This window comes from Heloderma suspectum, chromosome 10 (genome assembly GCF_057233095.1).
Source record: "Heloderma suspectum isolate Gila_16-S chromosome 10, 16-S_ref, whole genome shotgun sequence".
Taxonomy (NCBI): domain Eukaryota; kingdom Metazoa; phylum Chordata; class Lepidosauria; order Squamata; family Helodermatidae; genus Heloderma; species Heloderma suspectum.
Window position 1 is genome coordinate 13,500,038 of NC_139467.1, and position 21,432 is coordinate 13,521,469.

The window sequence follows — 21,432 nt, forward strand, 5'->3', positions numbered from 1 at the left end:
AGGAAGCAAGTCTCATTACAATGATACAACTTCCACATCAGCCTGCTTAGAACTGTGTTGTGTGTTCAACACAAACCACTGTAATGGTCACTAGTAGCTGTTGGACATGGTCCCATGCAAATCTAGGTAGGAAGGAAGGAACCCATGTTGAAAAACAAGAACATTTCAAGTCTGGGATGTGTTTGAGTATCAAGGGTGCTTGTAAAGTATTCAGATATCCTGCTCCCCATTCTGGTAGTGGTGGAAGGTGCAACTCCGGTGCACTTCTAAAGGAGAGGCTTTATCCCTGCCTGTAGCCCAGATTCTCACCAATGGGCTGCAGCTCCAGGCGTTTCATGTCCAGTTTGGAGTTGCAGAGGCTGCTGTTGCACTGGCGCAGCTGGGAGAAGGCAAGGATGCCGTAGACGTCTACTGCTTTGTCGTTGGTGCCTGACATGCCCAAGCCACAGCCCTTTTCACCAACCGAGAAATTCCCATGACCTGCAAATGGGAAGAACAAAGAGGTTACCCAGGGAGATGAGGCACAAGCCCCCAGGCTTACCAGGCAGAGGCAGGTAACCATGGAGAAAGGAGGAAAAGCAGGGGGCTGGACTCAATGGCCTTGTAGGCCCCTCCCAACCCTATGATTCTATGACGTCGAGCAAAGGTCTGGATGCGCCCGATCTCGTCTGATTTTGGAAGCTAAGCAGGGTCAGCCCTGGTTAGTGCTTGGATGGGAGACACCTGAGAATTAGGCTTCCTGCATCGAGCAGGGGGTTGGACTCGATGGTCTTGTAGGCCCCTCCCAACCCTACGATTCTATGATTCTATGAGGCGGCTCACATAACTGATCTATTGGGGTGTGTGTGTGTGTGTGTGTGTGAGAGAGAGAGAGAGAGAGAGAAAGAAGGCTGGTGGCTCCAATTCCAGTGGGCTGTGACTCCATTCTGGGTTTCAGTCAGAAGCAGACAGAACTCTAAAGGGGCTATCCAAATTGCTGAACCTATTTTGGGGATAGGGGTCAGCACCTTGGATAGCTCCTTTAGAGTTCTGGCTACTTCTGACTGAAACCCAGAATAGAGCCACAGCCCCACCAAAATCAAAGCCACCAGCTTCCATTGTTGTGTGAAGGAGGCATCTGAAGAACTATGCAGCTGCTTCCACTGCATGGTTCTTCCCCTAGCCCTTCTCATGATGTCTAAGTCAGGGTGGGGAACCTTTTTCTGTCAAGGGCTGCATTGCTGAATGGCTCATCTGTTGGGGAAGTTATTCTGGGGGTGGATGGAGCTGAAACCAACAACATGTGGGGCCATTGCCTTTTCTCTCTCCTGCTAACAAGCAGAAAAAATAGATGATGGCTTCTCCTTTTGCATATCACTGGGAAATTACAGGTATACTGCTCCTGTACAAGGCAGCTTCATCTATCTATCTGTCGAGACTAACCACAGTTGGTAAGTTTATCCTCAATGGATTTGCCTAATCTTTAAACTACTGGTGACATCACAACATCTTGTGGTAATGAGTTCCATGCTTTAATTTCATGTTGTGTGAAGAAACTAGTCATACAAGTCACAAAAGAAGGGAGGCGGTGGACAGAGGCTCAGCCCCCACCTTCCTTCTCTAGTACATTGAAGTTTGGCCCACTCCCAGAGCTATATGCAGAATTTAGCAATCTTGGCTTCCCATTATGGCTTCATTTGAGCCACTAATTAGCTGCTCAGAACCTGTTCAGTGCAAAGGCTCAACCCGGGAAGATGTGAAATAATGGAGTTCCTTTAAGCATGTATAGACAGAGTACCTTCCCCCTCATGACTGAGTAATTACAACCAGCACCTGGGAACAGAGGGAAACGATCAGAAATGCAGAACTGCTCTGACACTTCTCCTTTTAGAAGTTATAGATGGCCAGTTGCCTACTCACTCCATCCCACAGCAGCGACAGTTTCCACACAGACATGGGAGGATGCTGGGCACTTCACTTTCTTCATCTTCTCTTGACTGCAGCCACCATCGCCCAAGTCTAGGCAGCTGTGGCACTCCAGGGTCAGGGCACCTGTACAGGACAGGATGGGGTAGAAAGGAGGGACACAAAGAAGATAGTGGATTTAAGCATCTTTTTTTGTTGCCAGAACTCATTCATGTCTCCTAGACTGAAATTATTAGTAAGTCAACTTATTTGATTTTATCAATGGATAAGAAGAAATTAAATTTCAAGCATGTACAGCAAAGGGGTTTTGGAGAAATTGCTTTTGATGATCAACACATCTGGTTATGGGATAATATTGTGATTAATATGGCACTTAAGGAAAGCATTTTAAAACTTCTGTTCCACTGTTATGTGTTTCTCACACTCCTGAAACTTATTTTATAATTTGTTCGTTGAAAGTTTCGGACTCCTAAAGTTGACATGTTCCGTATGTTCTGGACTTTTTCAGTTATAGAGATTTTTTGACCAAAAATCCTGAAAAGGATACAAAAAAACAACTGGCTCTGAAATCACTAGTATTCCAAAAACTGTGTCATTGGGAAATTGTACAGGACATATGCTGGAAGAAGACTTGACATTGATCGTTTGTTAATTAAACTCTGCCAAAATCTGTATTCGTTCATCATGGAAATTATCATAGCCTCCAACTTTATGAGACATATATAAAAGGATTTGGATAATACAGTTTTGGACAAAACTTTCATATTATATACATGCTAAGAAAGGAACATCAATGAAGTTGTATAAGAGTAGATTTTAATTATGTCATATGGCAATTCAAATTTCAGCAATATGCCTTATATACACTTTGATAATGTTGTTATTTCTTTTTTGCATGATAAAAAAGTGTTTGGGGTTGTGTGTGTGTGTTTTTTAAAGAACAATCACCTTTGTCAAGGGAACTGAAATTTGTCCTGTAGAAGAAATGTGTCTTCTAAAGTGCTCTTCAACTGGGTTGCTTTTGAATTCAGTTTGGCAATGTCAGTTGGTCCAAAATGCAGCTGCTCCCCATCTGTGAGACCCACAGAGACGTAAAATGCCTATGTTATGCTAACTTAATGGGTTACTTACTTTATGCATCTGATGAAGTGGACTGTTGTCCATGAAAGCAAGTGCCATAGTCAACTTATTAGTCTTTCAAGGTGCCACAAAACTATTTCTAGGATCAGTTCAAGGTGCTGATTCTGGTCTTTTGAAGCCCTGAACGGCCTGGGACCAGGATGTCTTGGGAACTAATGTGTGTAACTTTTCCATGTGAAGGGATGGGATTTTTTTATTTTTTATTTTACATGCATTTATTTATTTATTTATTTACATCCCACCTTTCTTCCATTGTGGAACTCAAGGTGGCTATATGTGATTCCCAGGCGGTCTCCCCTCCAACCACCGACCAGACCCAAACCTGCTTAGCTTCAGCAAGGTGGCTGCCTCATGTGCCTTCAGGGATTTTGATCTGGGGGTGCTTTCAGACAAACCCCCTATGTGCATTATAAGGTCATACAGTCATGTGGAGAACTGCACTACATGGCTCCTTGAACATTTGTATGAGTTCTTAAGGGCTGAAGATAATTTGCTGAAGACAGAATGTCACTTCAGCTGCTGTGGCTCAAGCCACTACAAATGCTACAATAAGGGTGCAATCCTATGCATGTTTAGACAGAAAGAAGAATGTCTGACTGGGGAATGCTGGGAGTTGTAGGATTTTTTTTCTGTTTAGAGATACATAGGATTGCACTCTAAATGCATTAGCTTTTGAAGGCGCCACAGAATTCTATTGGTTTTGTTACAACCAAACTGGCAAGGCTATCCATCAGAAACATATGCACCATGTAACTGCTACACTGAATCAGGGCTTAGGCCTGATGCCTCTTTTGAATACCAGCACTCAGCCTCAGACATCGGAAGTGTTTCTGAGCTCATAAGGAATGCATTTCTGTGACAGCTGAGTAAACCACATCCTGCTCCTAAGCACCTGGGTTTTGCTGTAGTTAAGAGTGTAGCTTTTAGGTAGGCCTCAGTCACTGTCACCATACCAACCAGAGCCGATTCATAGGTCTGCCCTGCCCAGTAGAAAGGAATGGCTGGCTGAGGCAACTTCGTAAACTAATATTCACATTGGGAACCCATCCCTTGCTGGATTAAATGAAATAATGAGGACACTCATGGGATTAAAGGAGAAGGGGCCACCTTATCTTTTTGTTAGCCATTTTTCACTTTTCCCGTGAATCGATTTTCTACACCACTCAGAGCCAAATGACACATTACACAAATCATGTAGCGTGTCGCTGAGGGCTGTCTTTTTCTTTAATGTAAGCACATGTGGTCACAAATTGGATTGGGACCACTGCACTCTGGGAGGGAGGGTTAAACCTTCCACCCCAATTGTTCCCCCTGCCCTGAAATCCTCTCCCAATGGGTGGTGGTATTAAAAAAAGGGGGGGGGGAATCTCCATTGACACCAATCAGGGATGTGCCAACTCACCCCTGTCTGGGTTCTCTGGATGCTTGCCCAGGCCCTGACCCTGACCCTGCTCGCCAGTCCCCAGACCACACTCAAGCTCCTCCCATGCTTGACAAGCAGTCTGCACTCCTCAGTGAGTTCCACGGTTGCCATTTTTTTTAAAAAAATAAAATGGTGATTGCAAAAATGTGCATGTCTTTGTATGTGCGAAAATGTGCATTTTGCGAATGCGCATATTCTTATGTGTGAAATGCACATTTTTGTGAAGGTGCATATTTGTATGTGTGCAAAAATGTGTTTTTTAAAAAAAAATATGCATTTTTCGCACATATGCAAACATGCACATTTTTGCGTGGTCGCAAATATGCACATTTTTGCGATTGTCATTTTATTTCTCCAAAGATGGCGGCCGCGAAGCTCGACAAGGCCACTGGGGTGAGTGCAGGCCATTCACTGAGCGAGGGCAAGGGGTGAGCAGAGGCACAGGCTCGGCGAGCGGGGCTCCGGGGTGTGGGCAGGGGTGGTTCTGATGGATTCCCGGACTGAATTGGGCACCCATGCCATCCCTAACACCAATAGAGACGTTTTTCTTTTTCTTTTAACAGGCCCTGCCCGTGGGGTGGGGGTGGGGATTTCGGGGCAAAACAGTAGGGGAAGGTAAGGTTTAACTCTGCCCTCCCAGAGCTCAGAGGTGCCGATTCAAATCGGGGCTGCATGTGCTTACGCTAAAGAAAAAGACAAGCATCAACAATATGCTATGCAATTAGCATAGCATGTAGTTTGCCTCTCATGGACAGAGGAAGCATTATTATTTTCTTCCCGGTACAGTTGCCACTATGGCTGTCAACTGATTACAGACATCCCAGTTGATTAATCAGTTGAGTTTAGTTGAGTGATCCATTGATTAAATTTGTATACATTTGCATATGCTTACTCCCCAAAATTCTGTTTTTCCCGTTTGTTTTTTTGCCATACTTTGCTTTTTAGAATATTAAATAGTTTAATATAACCAAGCCAGAGGGCTCTAAAATCTAGGTGTCATTCTCCCACTCAGTCAGAAGGTTGAATTGTCTGCCACCTGGGGCGCTTCCAGAGAAGGCTTGTAGGGAGCAATCGTCCTGCCTCATTCACAGATTTTTACAGGGGGTCCAGATCGTCATGTTCTATGTTTTCCCACCATTTCTTTTGTTATTTTTTGATATCAGAAAAAAATAATTTAAGGAAGAAAAGATGGAGCAGCTACCTGTCTTTTGGTTTCTTGCACAAGGAGCCCTCTGGAAGCACCCCTGATTATTCTTTGGTCTTTTGGTTTCTTGCACAAGGAGCCCTCTGGAAGCACCCCTGATTATTCTTTGGCCTTGTGTCCATTTTTCCCCCCTTTTAGTGCTACCTCATGGACTTTTCAAAAAGTACATTTCCTTGAGTGGTATGCCATAGGCACAAGAAAAACAGTGATGGTATGGTGCCCCCCCCCCAATTTGGTTAGACAAAATCTTATCTTTGGCTATTGGGTGGTATAAAAATGTAATAAATAAAAAATCTACCCAGGTGCATTTGGTGCTCAGACCGCACCAATGGAAGAGGTTTCTTTGCCCTTCTCTTCAGCTTGAAGAAAGGGCTTCGGAATCTCCCTGACTTGTGCTCATTTCAAAGCACCTAGCATATAATGCATGACAATGGAATGAGTTCACAGATTCAACTGCCAGTCTGTGGGTGTAGAAAAAACAGGTGATGTACATGCATGTGTGAACCAGGCCTCAGTGTGGACAAAATGCCATGTCATGAGCTGAGCCTCAGGGCCAAACTAAATATTCTCCTAATCACACATAGTGAAGCTGTGTGTGATTGTTTTGCCTACTCTCCTGCAAGCACACATGGCTCCAATTTGGATTGGGACCATAGTGCTCCAGCAGGGGTGGTGGTGGTGGTGGTGGTGGTGGTGGGTAGACCGGTGGAGGGGGTGTGTGGAATTTTGGGACCAAAACAAATTCTGTTGAGCTCAATGGAACTTACTCCCAGGTAAATGAGTGGAGGATTGAACCCTTGATTGTTTTTATTTACTTCATCTTTTTTGTTTTTAGTGTTTCCTTTATTTATCCTGTTATTTTGTATTCTATTTTAAGTTGTTATAAGCTGCCTCTCGGATCTGTTTTGTGATTCAACCAAGAGTTAAAAATATAAAAAATAAGGAAAAACAGTTTCAACTATTTTTCTAGAACTTTCTGGATTACATCTCTGTTTGCTTTACAAGTTGCAGCTGAACTGACCCTCATTTTCTTCTGTAATGTGGAAAATTAGCAATCATTTTTTTCTTAAGAATTCTCTGTTAGTAATTCCCTAGTACCTCCCCCACAACGATATTTCCTTGGATTTCCTGGGAAAAGACAATAACTAATAAACAGATTAAATCTATGATGTAGACATGTCCCGTGACTCCAAAACTAGGATCAACAGTGGCTTTTTTTAGGACACAACACTTCTAGGCAAGGCCTGTGTGAAGGTTTGAGGCCTACAGCGGCAAAGGGATAAAAGGTCAAAGCTTAGAGGCCTGGTTTTTGTTGTTGTTGTTGGGAGGAGGTATCCTTGAGAGGAGTAGTTTCATTTCCCCAGTTTCAGTTTCATTTCCCCGGTTAAATTTCATTTCTTCAGGTTTGAAACAGTACTTTCGCTTTTGAGGGAGGAAGGTATAAAAAGAGAGTGAGAAAGGCCGATAAGGGCAGAGTCTGGGAGACCAGAGCCTGAAAAGGGAACAGGAAGAAGGAACCTAGGGAAGGCTAACTGCAGCTAGGGTAAAAGAACTTGCATTTTGCAACTTTTAATTTATCTTAATGCCTTTGGTATCACTCAGCTCTACTGTGTATATGCATTTAGTTGTGTTTTGCTTGCTTTAATTTACCAGTAAACTGTTGTGGTTAACAAACACCCAGGTGTCTGAATCACCCCACGCTTACAGCCTAAACCCCACATTATTGGAAAGGGGTGGTAAAAGAAGGAAGGTGGGACTCTTAAGGAGGCAAGAGATCCTGAAGGAGTTGCTCAAGGGATCCAGGTCATAAGGGGAACCCTGACAATATGTGTCCACAGAGTTTCAGCTATTGGGAGTTATAGAAATGTGATAAAATGTGACACAAATAAATGTGTCGCTAAGCAAGTGGAGACTTCTATTCCATTCATATCTTGCACATCATTGGTGGTGTCAGAGGTCAGTGAGGTCAGGTGCATGTTTGGGTCTGCAAAGAGATTTGCTCTACCTTCTTGAAACTCACACTTCCCCAACCAAAATTGGAGTGTTTATAATCTCTTTTCACTGTGTGCTTAATCTTTTTCTGTGTTTTTTGGCCCTTCCTGAATGCAATCTCTGTCTGCATCCCCCCCAATCCCCCCCAATCTCTTTTCTCCACTCCTTTTCTTGTCTTCACCTCCACATCCCCCTTCCTGCAGGACAGCATCTGCTCTGGTTCTGAGATGACCCCACCTAGGGTGAGGCCAAGAATAGGGATGTACGAAAGTCACTTACCTTTTCGAAGGGTGACATTCGCAGTGGGGGGGAGGCACTCCGTTCCTCCCCCCGAAATTCTCCTTGGCTGGCTCCACTCCACAGCGATTCTGCGTAGCCGCCAGCCGGAGCCACCCGCAGCCAGACATCCGGCCGCTGGGCAGCCTGCACAGGGACGCAAATGGCGGCCGCCATAGCCGCCATTTGTGTCCCTGTATTTTGCCGTGATAGGCTATGTAAATATTTACGTAGCCTATCACGGCAAAAAAACAACCACAACAGTGAACGCAAATGGCGGTGGCTACGGCGGCCGCCATTTGCCTTCCCTTTTTTTCACCATGATAGGCTACGTAAATATTTATGTAGCCTATTATGGCCAAAGACAGGCGCAAATGGCAGCCGCTATGCCATTTGTGCCCCTGTCTTTGGCTGTAATAGGCTCCGTAAGTAGCCTATCACAGTGAAAAAAAGGGAACGCAAATGGCAACAGCTGGAGCCGCCGCCATTCACATTCCCTTTTTTTTTTCCATGATAGGCTACATAAATACGTACCATATCACAGCCTCTGCAGGGACGCAAATTGCGTCCCTGCGTTAGCCTTGATAGGCTACGTAAGTATTTACGTAGCCTATCATGGTTATAATGAAGAAGCGAATGGCAGCAGGTAAGTGCTCCATTTCGCGTGTCTTTCGTGGGGTGGGGGAGCGGGGGGCTTCGTTCCGCCATGGATTTCGGGAGGCTGAATGCACTGGCATTTGGCCTCACCGTGATCCGTGGTGGAATTCTCTGACATCCTAGCCAAGAGACATGCCCAACTGTGAGAGCATCCCAGGGCTTGGGTGCATAGCTGTCTGTCTCAAGCTCTGTTGCAGCCTGCATTCTCTCTCAGATATCCACTGCTGCTGAAAGCCCAGCACTTCTGAAAGGATACACACTGGAGGCAGCTTTTTTTTTTTTTTTAAGGTCTACATTCCAAACTTGTTGATTTATACTGGGTCAGCCAGTGAACATGTATCTCTTCCCATGGAACTGGCATTACTTCTGGACAGACCACCAAATTAGATGTTATCTTGGCAATCTAGTCCCAACTACATTTTCTCTGAAACATTGTCAAAAACTGCCTGGGGGCTGGATTAATAGGGTTGAATCACACGGAAAAGGAAGAATTCAGCTTTCAATTCTCTCCTGCTAATGACCTCGCCTCAACTTGTACATTAGCATTACAAAGGAAACGTGGTAGGGATTACATTACATTTATTACATTTCTATACTACCCAGTAGCCAAAGCACTCTGAGTGGTTTGCAAAGATTTAAACCCTAAAAGTATGTAACATAAAACCAACGTACAAAAATATAACAATTTTAAAACAGTCAATGGTAAATCCCATCTGGAAGCACCCATAATGTTTAGTTTGGCCATAATCTCTGCTGCTAATTTTAAAGCAAATTGAAAGGGATTTGAAATAATATTAATTAAGTGCTGTGGGATACTTTTCCCCTTCAAAAAGCTACAGGCAATGTAGTTTTGTGGGAGCATTGAGAATTTCTACAGAACTACAGTTCCCAGGATGCCTTGCTTGCAGGCTATCACACCTAACCAGATCTAACTGAAAGTGGTTCCATTCATTGAGCAGTCATAGGGTGCTTCCAGATGGAGGACTCCTAGCGCTACCAGTCAAAAGACATTGTGCAGCTATTCTGTCCTTCCCTCCTTAACAGATTTGTTTATGGAAAGGGGGGGAAAAATAGAAGGGTTGGGAAAACATGGGAGGCTTACAAGTGAAAGATGATATCTGGAACCCCTCCCCCTAAAATTCCATGAATGAGCCAAGGCGATTGTATGATAAAAGCCTAGTATGGAAGCAACCATGGTCTCAATGTTAAATCAGATTTATTTAGCACTGGAAGATCTATTATTTAGATGTATTTAACACTAGAAGATTTATTTAGCACTGGGAATCTGTGTTTTGATATTCAATGGCATACAGTGTGGGAAGAAAAAAATGGGGAGTTATTCCAAGTTATAGATAAAACAGAAGCAATGTAGTTACCACAGACGTAATCAGAAGCAATTACTTTAGGAAACAAAGTATTTATTTTCAAAATGTCTAGACCGCCAAACCCCACCCCAAATAAACAACAGCAATAATGTTGTTGTTGTTGGGGAAAGCGGTAGTAGCAGTGTGGCCATGTACTCTACTTTACAGAGGACAGTCCTCTATTTGAAGGTGTCCTCCGTTTGAAAGGTTGTCAAGTCCAAATTTGGTTTAAGGATAAAGAACCATAAGGAGGGAGAGCAGCAGGGGCCTTGAAATTGCCCATCTACAGCTAGCACCTGGACAGTGGGTTGAGCAGGCAGACAGGTCACCCGGGCACACTCTTTCCCACAAGGGTGAGATGTCACACCAGACTCATTGGTTTTGTTGCCCCAGACCAATACGGTTACCTTTTTCTCTAGTTAGCACAGCAAACCAATCCGTTATTACAATGGTCCAGCTAATATCCCCTAGACTTCTAGTGAGATGACTTCTCACTAATAATAGAGCAAGGCAAAATGACTTCCTCAAGTGAGGTTAGGTTAAATTACTGCAAAAACTCTCCTCAGACTGGGATATCTGTTGATGGTGTGCTGGTAACCCCTTGTTGACGCCGTCACATATACAGCCTACAAAGTTTTGTAACCCCAAAGAACTTGCCTAAATTGAAAAAGCAAAGTCACCCCATTGAAAATCCCGATTCAGTCCAACATTCTAGTTTTCTTACCATTAGTGCTATGCTAAATACTTCCTGTTTGGGAGGAGTTCACAGCTATTTTTCTAGTTTGTTCTCCACTTATTAGCAAATTACATGCTTCACAGAAATAAGGATCAGACACATTTTGCAAACAAATGCAACTTCAGGAGAGGTTATTTTTGCAGGAGATGTGGGGTGCTGTGTATACTTAACCCTTTGGACACCCATCATTTTCCCACTTTGACCTCTCCCCTAAGCAGCTTTCCTTCCCCAGGTTTAATAATAGTGGGCAGTAAAAGGGTTAAGCAACTTCTCTCCACACTGCTTCCCTATGTAAAAATGCCTCCTTCGGAAGCAGATTTTGTTTACAAAAAACAGTGGTCACCAGGGCTTTCTTTTTCTTTCTTTCCAAACAAAAATTACCTAAACTCAAACAACAATAAAAAAGATAGCATCAGTAAAATATCCCCAAAAATAAAAACTTCAAAAGAGTGACATCAAGTTTATTATTCATTAACAGCCTGGCAAATAAAAAAGCTCAGACTGGCACCTAAAACTCATCAGACTAGACGCCAAGTCTGAGCTGTTGGTTTTTTTTTTTTTTAGTTTGAGCACGCTGAGCAGCCCAGGGGGTGACAATCCTGCATATATGCATATTTTTTGTTGGTAATGTGCAGTTTGCCCCATAGAAATACTTCACCAGTAGGCTTTTGATACTAAGAGGGAGGGCTGCACCAGGTTTGAGAAGGGTAAGCCCCCAGTCCCCCCTCCACAGATTAGCCACACTTTCAAACAAATTGTGACAGACACATTGTGAAGTAGGGATGTTAGAGAATTCCACCACGGACTCCAATGAGGCCGATTCTTTAGAATCCGGCCCCCTGGAGTCCGTGGCGGAACGGAGCAATCCCCCCCATCACCCTGTGAAATTTCCCTGGGACGGACCCTACCTTTTGTCGGCCGTCCAGTCCGTCTGCTGCCCTGGTCTGTTGGCCGCGAATGGCTGCCCCAGTCTGCGGCCACCATTTGCCTCCCTACTTTAGCCGTGATAGGCTACGTAACTATTTACGTAGCCTATCACAGCAAAGAGCAGGGACACAAATAGCGTCCACCACGCCATTTGCATCCCTGTGTTAGCCGTGATAGGCTACGTATATATTTACGTAGCCTATCACAAAAAGAACAGGGACACAAATGGCGTAGCAGGCGCCATTTGCATCGCTGCTCTTTGCCGTGATAGGCTACGAAATATATACATAGCCTATCATGGCTAACCCAGGGATGTAAATGGCGGCCGCTACGGCGGCCGCAGCCCAGCAACGGACAGAAGTCCAGCTGTGGGCAGCCCCGGCCGGTGGCTCCACAGACTCGCTGTGGAGCAGAGCCAGCCAGGAGGATTCCGGGGGGAGGAACGGATCACCTCCCTCCCCTAGCAGATGGCCCCACTAGAACGGGGTGAGTAATCTGTACACCCCTATCGTGACGTGAAATATTGGCTGAACCTGAAGCTGGCTGCCATGTTGATTGCTCCAGATTGCCTCGCGGTCCAGCTACGTTAGGCCTCAGAGGCATTCTGAGGAAAAGAAGATGGTGGGCAGGTTCAACCTTAACCAGTAGTTTGCTTGGCAGTACTCCTACCATCCAAAAGAGGTGAGGAGGAGGAGGAGGAGGAGGAGGAAAATGGGATGCCATAGTCACTGATGTCAGCCTTGTTGGCCCCTCATAACTAGATGCCTATGGGAAGCTTACCAGCTAGACATGGGTGCCATAGCATCCTTCTGCTTGTGTTCCCCAGCAACTGGTATTCAGAGGCATACTGCCTCTGGTACTATAGCCATCAGGACTAGTAGCCATTGATATCCTTTTCCTCCATGAATGTGTCTTATTCCTCTTTAAAGCCGCCCATCTCTACTACATAGCAAATTCCATAGTGTAACTCTGCACTGTGTGAAGAAGCACTTTCTATCTTAGGATGACCTGTGTTCAAAGCTCTCCTCAGCTGGGTGGCTCAGTTACTCAATACAAATGACCACAGAACATCTGGTAACTTACTGAGGTGAATATACCATTGCCTTATGGGGAGATGGTTGTCTGCTATCTACCTACAAGGTGAGGAGAATTTTGCCATTCTCCTTTTCCCCCAGATTTTTGATCAGGTGCAGAGGTATGTGGTAAAATCCACCTCACCACACGATTGGACACTACAGATGACCAACTCCCTGTGTGATCATATGATGTTACCACTCGATACATCACCACACCTCTTAGCATTGCGATGGCTGCTGTGAGGGAAAAAATGAAACCAAGTTGGATTAAATCACCTGCCCTGAGACACCTTTGTGATGGGATGGGAAAGAAATGAAATAGGCTCCCTATTGCAAATAATAATAAAAATAACAGAACAAAAACCATAATATAAAACCCAGTTTCTCTCTGTAAATCTCTAAGGACCCATTTACAGTCCAAGAGATCTGTGCAACTTTCCCCCAACTTTTAAGCAGCCATGGGAGAGTGCAAGCCGGAGTAGAGAAAACATAGGTTCATCTTCAGTACAAATGTATTTAAATTACATCCCACCAATCCTATAAGGTGCTCAGGGTGGCAGTATACTTGAGGTCATCCCAGTTAGTTTCCTAACTTCCCAGCTTCTGAATAAACAGCCATTTCCCCTACCTCATGATGGAGGGAAAGTTGCGTAAGAAAACCCAGGGATTAAAAGTCCACAGCAGGGCCCTCAATGAGGATACAAGGCCTTGTGTATGGAGCAGGGTGACTGGATTAATGGATCACTAACATTCTGATGGACTTAAAAGGTGCCCCCATTCATCAGGCAGCAGATTTTAATAAATACATTGTTTTTAATACAACTACATGTGGCAAACACCATCTTAAAAGCAGCTTTCCTTCCTGAATGGAAGTGAAGGGAAGATGCCTCGTCTACGGTGATTCATGCTGGGACATATATGTGCATTGTATAAAACCAAATTATGCTTCCCCTTTTAGCGCTATCATTTTACCTTATATGTAAAATTATGCATATTGAATCAATTGAACATAGGAGCACTCATGCTGGATAAGACCAAGGGTCCATCTAGTCCAGTATTCTGTTCACACAGTGGCCAACCAGCTGTCGACCAGGAAACCACAAGCACGTCATGAGCACAACAGCACCCTTCTACCCATGTTCCCCAGCAACTGATGTATGTAGGCTCATTGCCTCTGGAACTGGAGGTAGCACATATCCATCAAGACTAGTAGCCATTGATAGCCTTTTTCTCCAGGAATGTTTCCAACCCCCTTTTGTTGTTGTTGTTGTTGTTCAGTCGTTCAGTCGTGTCCGACTCTTCGTGACCCCATGGACCATAGCACGCCAGGCCTTCCTGTCCTGCGCTCTCTCCCGGAGCGTGCTCAAGTTCATATTCATTGCATCCGTGATGCTATCTAGCCATCTCATCCTCTGCCGTCCCCTTCTCCTTTTGCCTTCAGTCTTTCCCAGCATCAGGGTCTTTTCCAGGGAGTTTTCTCTTCGCAAACCCCCTTTTAATGCCATCCAAATTGGTGGTCAACACTACATCCTGTGGTAGTTTTAGTTGATCAATTTTAGTTGATTAATTGGTTGATTAATCAGCTAAAACTCAGATGTTTTTAATCGGGAGGATTTCTTTAGCCCCATGCTAGGATTTAGTTATATGCTACTAAATATGTATACAGTCAATACACATGCACACACCTAACTCTATCTTCCATAATGCAGAGGTTATGAGCTTTCTCGTCCTCATGCCAGCCATACTACTGTTATTTTAAATTTCTTGACTTCTGATCCCCAAGTTCTGCCTCTTACATGCAGTGGTGAAACTGTTGTTCTTTTCTCAGAACCCAGCAGGGAGTTCTTAGGTGATTCCATCACCGCAAGGACCCCAGCTCTACAACATGCTTAGCATTGTTGCTAATCTAAGCCTGATTCAGATTCTATGGATCATGCAGATCAGTCACAAATCTCCATGTCAATGTGGTTTATTATCCTGTCGCAGCTATTGCTACCTACAGTCAAGATTGAGTTCTTCCCATTTCCTACCTTTCATGAAGAACATTAGTGCCAGGACAGATACACAGGCCTGGAGCTGGAGGTGTGTGCCCATTGCTATGCTAGGTAAGTCCCAGTCTTGCTTCAGTTCTTTTTCACCTGCCTTGGGTCCGTCCTGCTGCCGTCAGTGTCTGAAAGATGAAGCTACGACATTAAATATGAGTAGACAGCTGGGGTGGGGCATCACTGCCTCCTCTGTGAGGCACAACTCCTTGCCATTTGTTGTTCAGTACCTTAATGTTGGCCTGGAGGCTTTTTTCATACATCCTCTTCAGCCCAGGACCCAGCACTTCCCTTTCTCAGCACTTTGAAGCGGGTTATTGGGGCAACGCCTCTGTCAGGAACTAGAACAGCCAGTTGAGGGATATTTTCCGACGCTGTTCACTTCAAGGCAGGAGAAGATAATTACGGGCAAGTCTGGGCAGCGAGCTGGGCCTCACAAACCACAGTTCTTGCAAACGTGAAGGAAGACACTGGAAGGCTGTCCAGGTAAGGAATTCCACCTTCTCCACAATATAGTGGAGCCACATTGGGGATATGCTGGGGTCCTCCTTCAGTCTGGGGGATTCTGATCAATGTGGAGATTCACAACTGTAAAAATACTCCATCTTCCTGCTGAACAAAAGACATCAGAACAGCAACCTGAAGAACTGGACTTGGTGGAAGCAGGCAGGCAATGTTCTAATTCTCAGGCAACATCAATACTTTGCAATCGTCATTGTCATTATCGCCATCTTCCAAATAATAATAAAAATAACAGAACAAAAACCATAATAATAAAACCCAATTTCTCTCTGTAAATCTCTAAGGACCCATTTACGTGTTACATAGAGATCTGTGCAACTTTCCACCAATTTTTAAGCAGTCATGGGAGAGTGCAAGCCAGAGTAGAGAAAACATAGCTGGGAAAGTATTTTTCTGCTTAATCATAGAATCATAGAATAGTAGGGTTGGAAGGGGCCTACAAGGCCATCGAGTCCAACCCCCTGCTCAGTGCAGGAATCCCAGTCAGAGCATCTGCAGCAGATGGCTGTCCAGCCTCATCTTGAATGCCTCCAGTGTGGGAGAGCCCACCACCTCCCTGGGTAATTGGTTCCATTGTCGTATTGCTTTAACACTCAGGAAGTTTTCCCTGATGTTCAGCTGGAATCTGGCTTCCTGTAACTTGAGCCTATTATTCCGTGTCCTGCACTCTGGGATGTTCGAGAAGAGATCCTGGCCTTCCTCTCTGTCACAACCTTTCAAGTACTTGAAGAGCGTAAGTACCTGAAGTACTTAAAATGCCTCCCACCTAGTTGTGTGTCCCCCTGCAGGGGAAAAGATCTAGGAGCATGCATATTTTCCTTTGTAGGGGGAAAAGCAGTTGGGGAGAGCAATATTGAAGGGAATAAGGCTGGCAGGGAAAGGGTTAGGCAGTCTCTCCCACCTTTCCCTTTGCTCCAATTGTAGCCCCCAGTGGTTTCTTTTTCATTTAAAAAAAAGTTGGGGGAAAGTTACACAGAACTCAGTATGTGTCATTTAGCCCTTAGCAACTCTACCAGTCAGACAAAAACTGATTTTAGCCCCACCCTGGCACAGTGGTATATGTTCCAGATCCTTTCAACAAAGGGCTTCTTTCTGGGCCAGTGACTCACTGGTGTCCGTTGGCGTTGGCCCCTGGAAATCTCAAGAAGCCTACAGGGCATACTATTTCACATACCAAACTAGCATGGCTCAGGCATAACTTCCAGGGTGGGGGGAGTGCTTGGGCATTAAAAAGAGAGGTTGATTAATACAGGTGAATGGGCAGTTTTATTTTATTATAATTTTTATCTCACCTTGACCTTCTCCCTGAGCCGCTCAGGGCAACAAACAGGGCCAGCCCTATCATTAGGCAGAGTGAGGCAACTGCCTCAGGTGGCAGATGCTAGGGGGCGGCAATGCCAGTTCCCAAGCCAATCCGCTCTCTTGGAGAACAAAGCTGTGTGTACCTAATAGCCTGTCCGGCACTCTCTAAACTCACCTGCTTTCCTCAGGTGTGATGTAGGATCATATCCTGTTGCCAGGGCTGAAGTAAGGTTCAAGGTTCAATATTAACCAGTTGAAGCAAGCACCATGTTGCCTTTGCCTCAGGCAGAAAAAAAAAAACAACTTGGGCCAGCTTTGGACTTGGTTCTCCCTCCACTACCCCATAACAACTCTGCATTATGCTGGATGGGACCATTTTGCTTATTGACCCAACTATTAGGTGCTGTTGGGGTTAGGGGTGCAGCTTGAGGATCCCTCAGCAACGGTTCATCCCTTTTTAAGGGAAGAGGGGCTTGCATGACACTGTGAAGAGAACCATGTTCTTGACTGTAGCTGCTTAGGGTAGAGCAAACTCAATATTAACCAGAGTTCCCATGATTGGTTTCCCCAAGGACTCTGCTTTGTACCGATGGCTTCAGATGGAGCAGAAGACTGGGGGAGGGGCGAGGGGCTGTTGAATCATTTCATTCCCAATCAATTAGATGCTCAAAATCCCTCCCCCCACCTGCTTTTCACCCCAAGAAATATATGGGCCCCCGTATCTTTTATCTGAAGGATGCCAATCTTCAGGGCCAAGGGGCCTGCCTGGGAGTCCCAATCCAGCTCTCTGGAGTTCCCTAGAGGGCCATGACTCCTCTGCTAGGCCACCCTCCCACCCTTTCCTCAGCCATCTATCATTCGGTGCTTTCCTGGCTTTTGTTTCCTCTTATTTATTTCATTTCATTTCATTTCAATACCGCCCAATAGCTGTCTGGGCAGTTCACAAAAATTAAAACCAAAAAGCACAGGATAAAACAATATAAAATAGAAAAGCATTAAAACCACAATATAACAATACAGCCAGAAAAAAAACCTAGCAGCAATGCACCCTACGCCCCAAGGCTTAGTTACAGACAGTACAAGCTTCAAGCTAAAACGGGTCCCCAGTGTAGTGCCTGTGGACACCCACAAAGCTTTTTTTTAAATTTCACCTTTTAAAAAATCTGCATACATGGATTTGTATATACCCATATGAATGAAAATATATGAAATGTGTATATATGAAAATACAATGTTCTAGCAATTATACATAGCCTTACTATTGCTCTCCACCCCATTCCTTTCCTTGCTGTTTCTCTTCCCTGTCCCTAGCTGCCTTCTTTCTCTCTCTTCCTAGCCCTGCTTTTTCTCTCCCACTCACCCCTTCATCGTGCTGTTTCTCAGTTTCTCTTGACTCCCAGCCTCTAGCCTTGCTATTTCTCTCCCCCACCACTTTACCTCCCTGTTTATCCCCCCACCAGCCTCTAGCCTCACTCTTTCTCTCCCCATACCTCTTTTGACAGGCCCCCATGGCAGCCATTATGTGACATGGGAGCCATTTTTTGGTGGTGCCCACAACAGTTTCTCAAATTCCCAAGTGTGCCCATGGGTTCAAAAAGTTGGGGCCCCCTGGCTAAAATATGCTGGTATTTTGGTATTTTGGTTTGCATTTTGGCCCCACCAACCAGAGGAATGCAGCCCCTGAGAGCTTCTCCAAAATTGAACTTGGCTCTTACTCTGAAAGATATTTAGCACCGCTATTTTATTTCTTGGTGAGAAAAACAGCCCGGAAGGCAGGGCAGGATGGGTTGGGGTTGAGTCTTTTTGAGCTGGCAAAAATAACCAGCAAGGAAAGTGCAGAAAAGGGCAACTAAAATGATCAAGGGGCTGGAGCATCTCTCCTATGAGAGAAGGTTGCAACAGCTGGGATTGTTTAGTTTAGAAAAAAGGAAGGTAAGGGGAGATTATATATGGTGTGGAGAATGTGGATAGGGAGACATTTTTCTCCCTCTCTCAAAATACTAGAACCCAATGGGGTCCTCCCATGAGGCTGGTTGTTGGGAGATTCAGGACAGATAAAAGGAAGGACTTCTTCACACAGTGCAGAGTTAAACTATGGAACTCGCTACCACAGGATGTAGTGATGGCCACCAAGTTGGATGGCTTGAAAATGGTTGGACAAATTCTTGAAGGAAAAGGCTATCAATGGCTTCTAGTCCTGATGACTATGAGCTACCTCCAGTACCAGAGGCAGTGAGCCTATCTGCACCAGTTGCTGGGGAACATGAGTGGGAGGGTGCTGTTATGCTCATGTCCTCTTTGTGGGTCCCTGGTCGACAGCTGGTTGGCCACGGTGTGATCAGAATGCTGGACTAGATGGACCCTTGGTCTGAGCCAGCAGGGCTCTTCGTATGTTCTTATGTTCTTATGGTTAAACCCTCCCCGCCCCGCCCCCCCATGCTCAGTCTGAGGCCACCTGTTCAGCTGTTTGAGCAAATAAGAGATTTTATTTGTATGTAAAGAGAAGAATCATGGAAACCTCTAGTTCTGTCCTTAAGTTTGCCAGCGAACCACAAAAAAAAAAAAAAAAGTCTTGACCTGCCTGACCCTGTGCCTTTAAGAGCAAACATTAGCTGGTGGGGCTTTCCACAGTAGAGATAAATGTTGTCTCCTGCTAATGCCTTTGTGCAAAACTGCATTTTAAAAGCACAAAAACAAAGACCAATGGAAACAGGAAACTCTACAGTGTAAGTAGATGACTCAGATGTGGGAGTGGTCCCTGCCCCACCCTCTCTCTAGGATTAAGGTGAATGATACTATTTCATGGCAAAAATAAAATAAAGCTGTCTATGACTCAGCATTGGAATCAGTGCTGACTCAGCACCTGCCCCATTTCATTGGCCCCCACCTGCAACTTGGGGAGCGTCACAGGAGATGCACGGAACATGCCAAAACGTGCACAATCAAGCATGCAAGCAGAGAGCCTCATAGCACTGACTTGTATGGCAGGCTGAACACATGAGATGCGCACCAATCTAGCAGAGATGTGAGAAAGCGGAGCTAATGGGAAGAATTGGGTGTGTGTGTGTGGGGGGGAGAGAAACTGTGGCTGTGAAACAGGACTTCTGGGTTCTTTTTTTGAGCTTTATGGGAAAACTATGACTACAGTTACTGTCTTTTTGTGGCAAGGTTCTTGTGCTTTTAACATTCGCAGGAGGGGCAGAAATTCAACAACTGAAGCATTTTCCCCTTCATTGCAATGGCAGGCCTGGGAAAAGAGCCCCTGTAGAATTTAAGCATGACCTGTCTCTGTTGAAAAGCACAGGAGCCCTGCCAAAAAAAAAAGGGAGGAGGTAACCCTCTTCCCGGTAATTATACAGCACAGCACTGGGAAGTCTTGGATGCAAACGGGAAGAAATGCACATCCCTGTTGCCAAAACAGGAGATGATGTAATTATAAACCTACATATAGATTATTCACTTTTTAAAAATACAGGTGGAGGGGTTCTTATTGGTACAGGCCTTCCAGTTACCTGGGTGGAAGTGAAATATGAACTGGTTTGTCTTGCATTTGTCGGTGTGTTCCTCTAGGGTTGTTAGTGGGTGTGGGAGAGATACAGCGAGGCAAAGCTGCAATCCGATGCATATTTTCCTGAGCATAAATCCAATTAAACCTCATTAGAACTTACTTCTGAGTAAACACATGTGGAGGTAGATCCGAGCAGTTGGAGGCTGGTGGCTCCGGGTTTGGTGGGGCTGCGAATCAATTCCTGGTTTCAGTCAGAACTAGCCAGAATTCTGTCTGAAAATGTCGTATTCTTTGTAATTGTTTTTAGCTGTTTAATTCTTTTAAATTTTGTATGTTTAAATTTTTTAATGCTGTGTTTATCTGTGTATTGTTGTGAACCATTCAGAGAGCTTTGGCTATAGAAATGAAATTAATAATAATAAAAATATTGTCATTATGCTTTGATATGTTCTTGTGTTGTGAGCTGTTTTAGACACATCTATGTGGAAAAGCTGCATCCTCATCCTCATCTTCATCAATCTCAGCTAGGGATCTGTCAAGCTCAATCTTGTTCAAGTTCTCAGTTTTTCACCTCTAGGCCCATTTCATCCTGGTTCCATGCAAGTTTTCCCCCTCTCCACACAGAAATTCGTTTGAATTTTTGCACACATTTTTCAAACTGTGCTCATTTTTCTGTGAAAGTTTCAGTTCGACCCGTTGTTGGGATGCATGCACCCACTAACTAATGCGTGCTTGTGAGCATTTTAGAAGTGTACGCATTTTCCCTTGCACATTTCTCAAATGTCCTCATCTTGCTGAACATATTTGCTTTGCTTTGCACAACACGTCGTGAACTCGGAACTGTATGGATTTCTTACCGCAAATTGCGTTTGGGTCTGCATTTAGTTCCAGGAGGTATAAATTGGGTAATCTCACATTATAACGCAAAGTCAACAAGCTTCTCACCCATCCCTCGGAACAGAGCATCAACATTGACCATTAAACTAGCTACAGTTCTCTTCATCAGTAAAAAAAAAATTAAAGGTTGACACCAGCAGGGGAACCTGTTGGACAACTTTTGCGGCGCCCAGGAAATTGGGGTGCAGCTTGGTATGTATTTGCAAGCCCAGACATGTTAACTTGCTTCAGGCTCTTTCCTCTACCTGCTTTGCATCCAGAACTGTTTCCAGAACTCCAGTGTCCTCATTCCTTCCTGAAAGAAAGGCAACACCTGTGATCAGAAACTTAATCAAAGCTCTTCTATACGATACACACAATATGAGGAGACAGACTGAGGTGGTCGAATTCTGGAGCGTATTGTTGCAGACTGCTCCTTTGAATGAGAGAACACTGGAGACTGACAACTTCTCCGAAATATT

The 21,432-nt window shown here is 44.7% G+C and overlaps 1 protein-coding gene across 1 annotated transcript in view; it reads right to left on the reverse strand.

The window, feature by feature from the left end:
• The window catches only part of LYPD3 (LY6/PLAUR domain containing 3), a 31,742-nt gene extending 10,563 nt beyond the window's left edge, over positions 1–21,179 (reverse strand). The window contains exons 1-5 of the mRNA XM_084815191.1: positions 20,235–21,179; positions 14,973–15,354; positions 14,731–14,870; positions 1,900–2,031; positions 310–480 (exon numbers count right to left, since the gene is read on the reverse strand). Coding sequence (XP_084671317.1) covers positions 310–480; positions 1,900–2,031; positions 14,731–14,794 — 367 coding nt within the window. The 5' untranslated portion in view covers positions 14,795–14,870; positions 14,973–15,354; positions 20,235–21,179. The remainder of the gene's footprint in view (positions 1–309; positions 481–1,899; positions 2,032–14,730; positions 14,871–14,972; positions 15,355–20,234) is intronic.
• Positions 21,180–21,432: the final 253 nt, after the last annotated feature.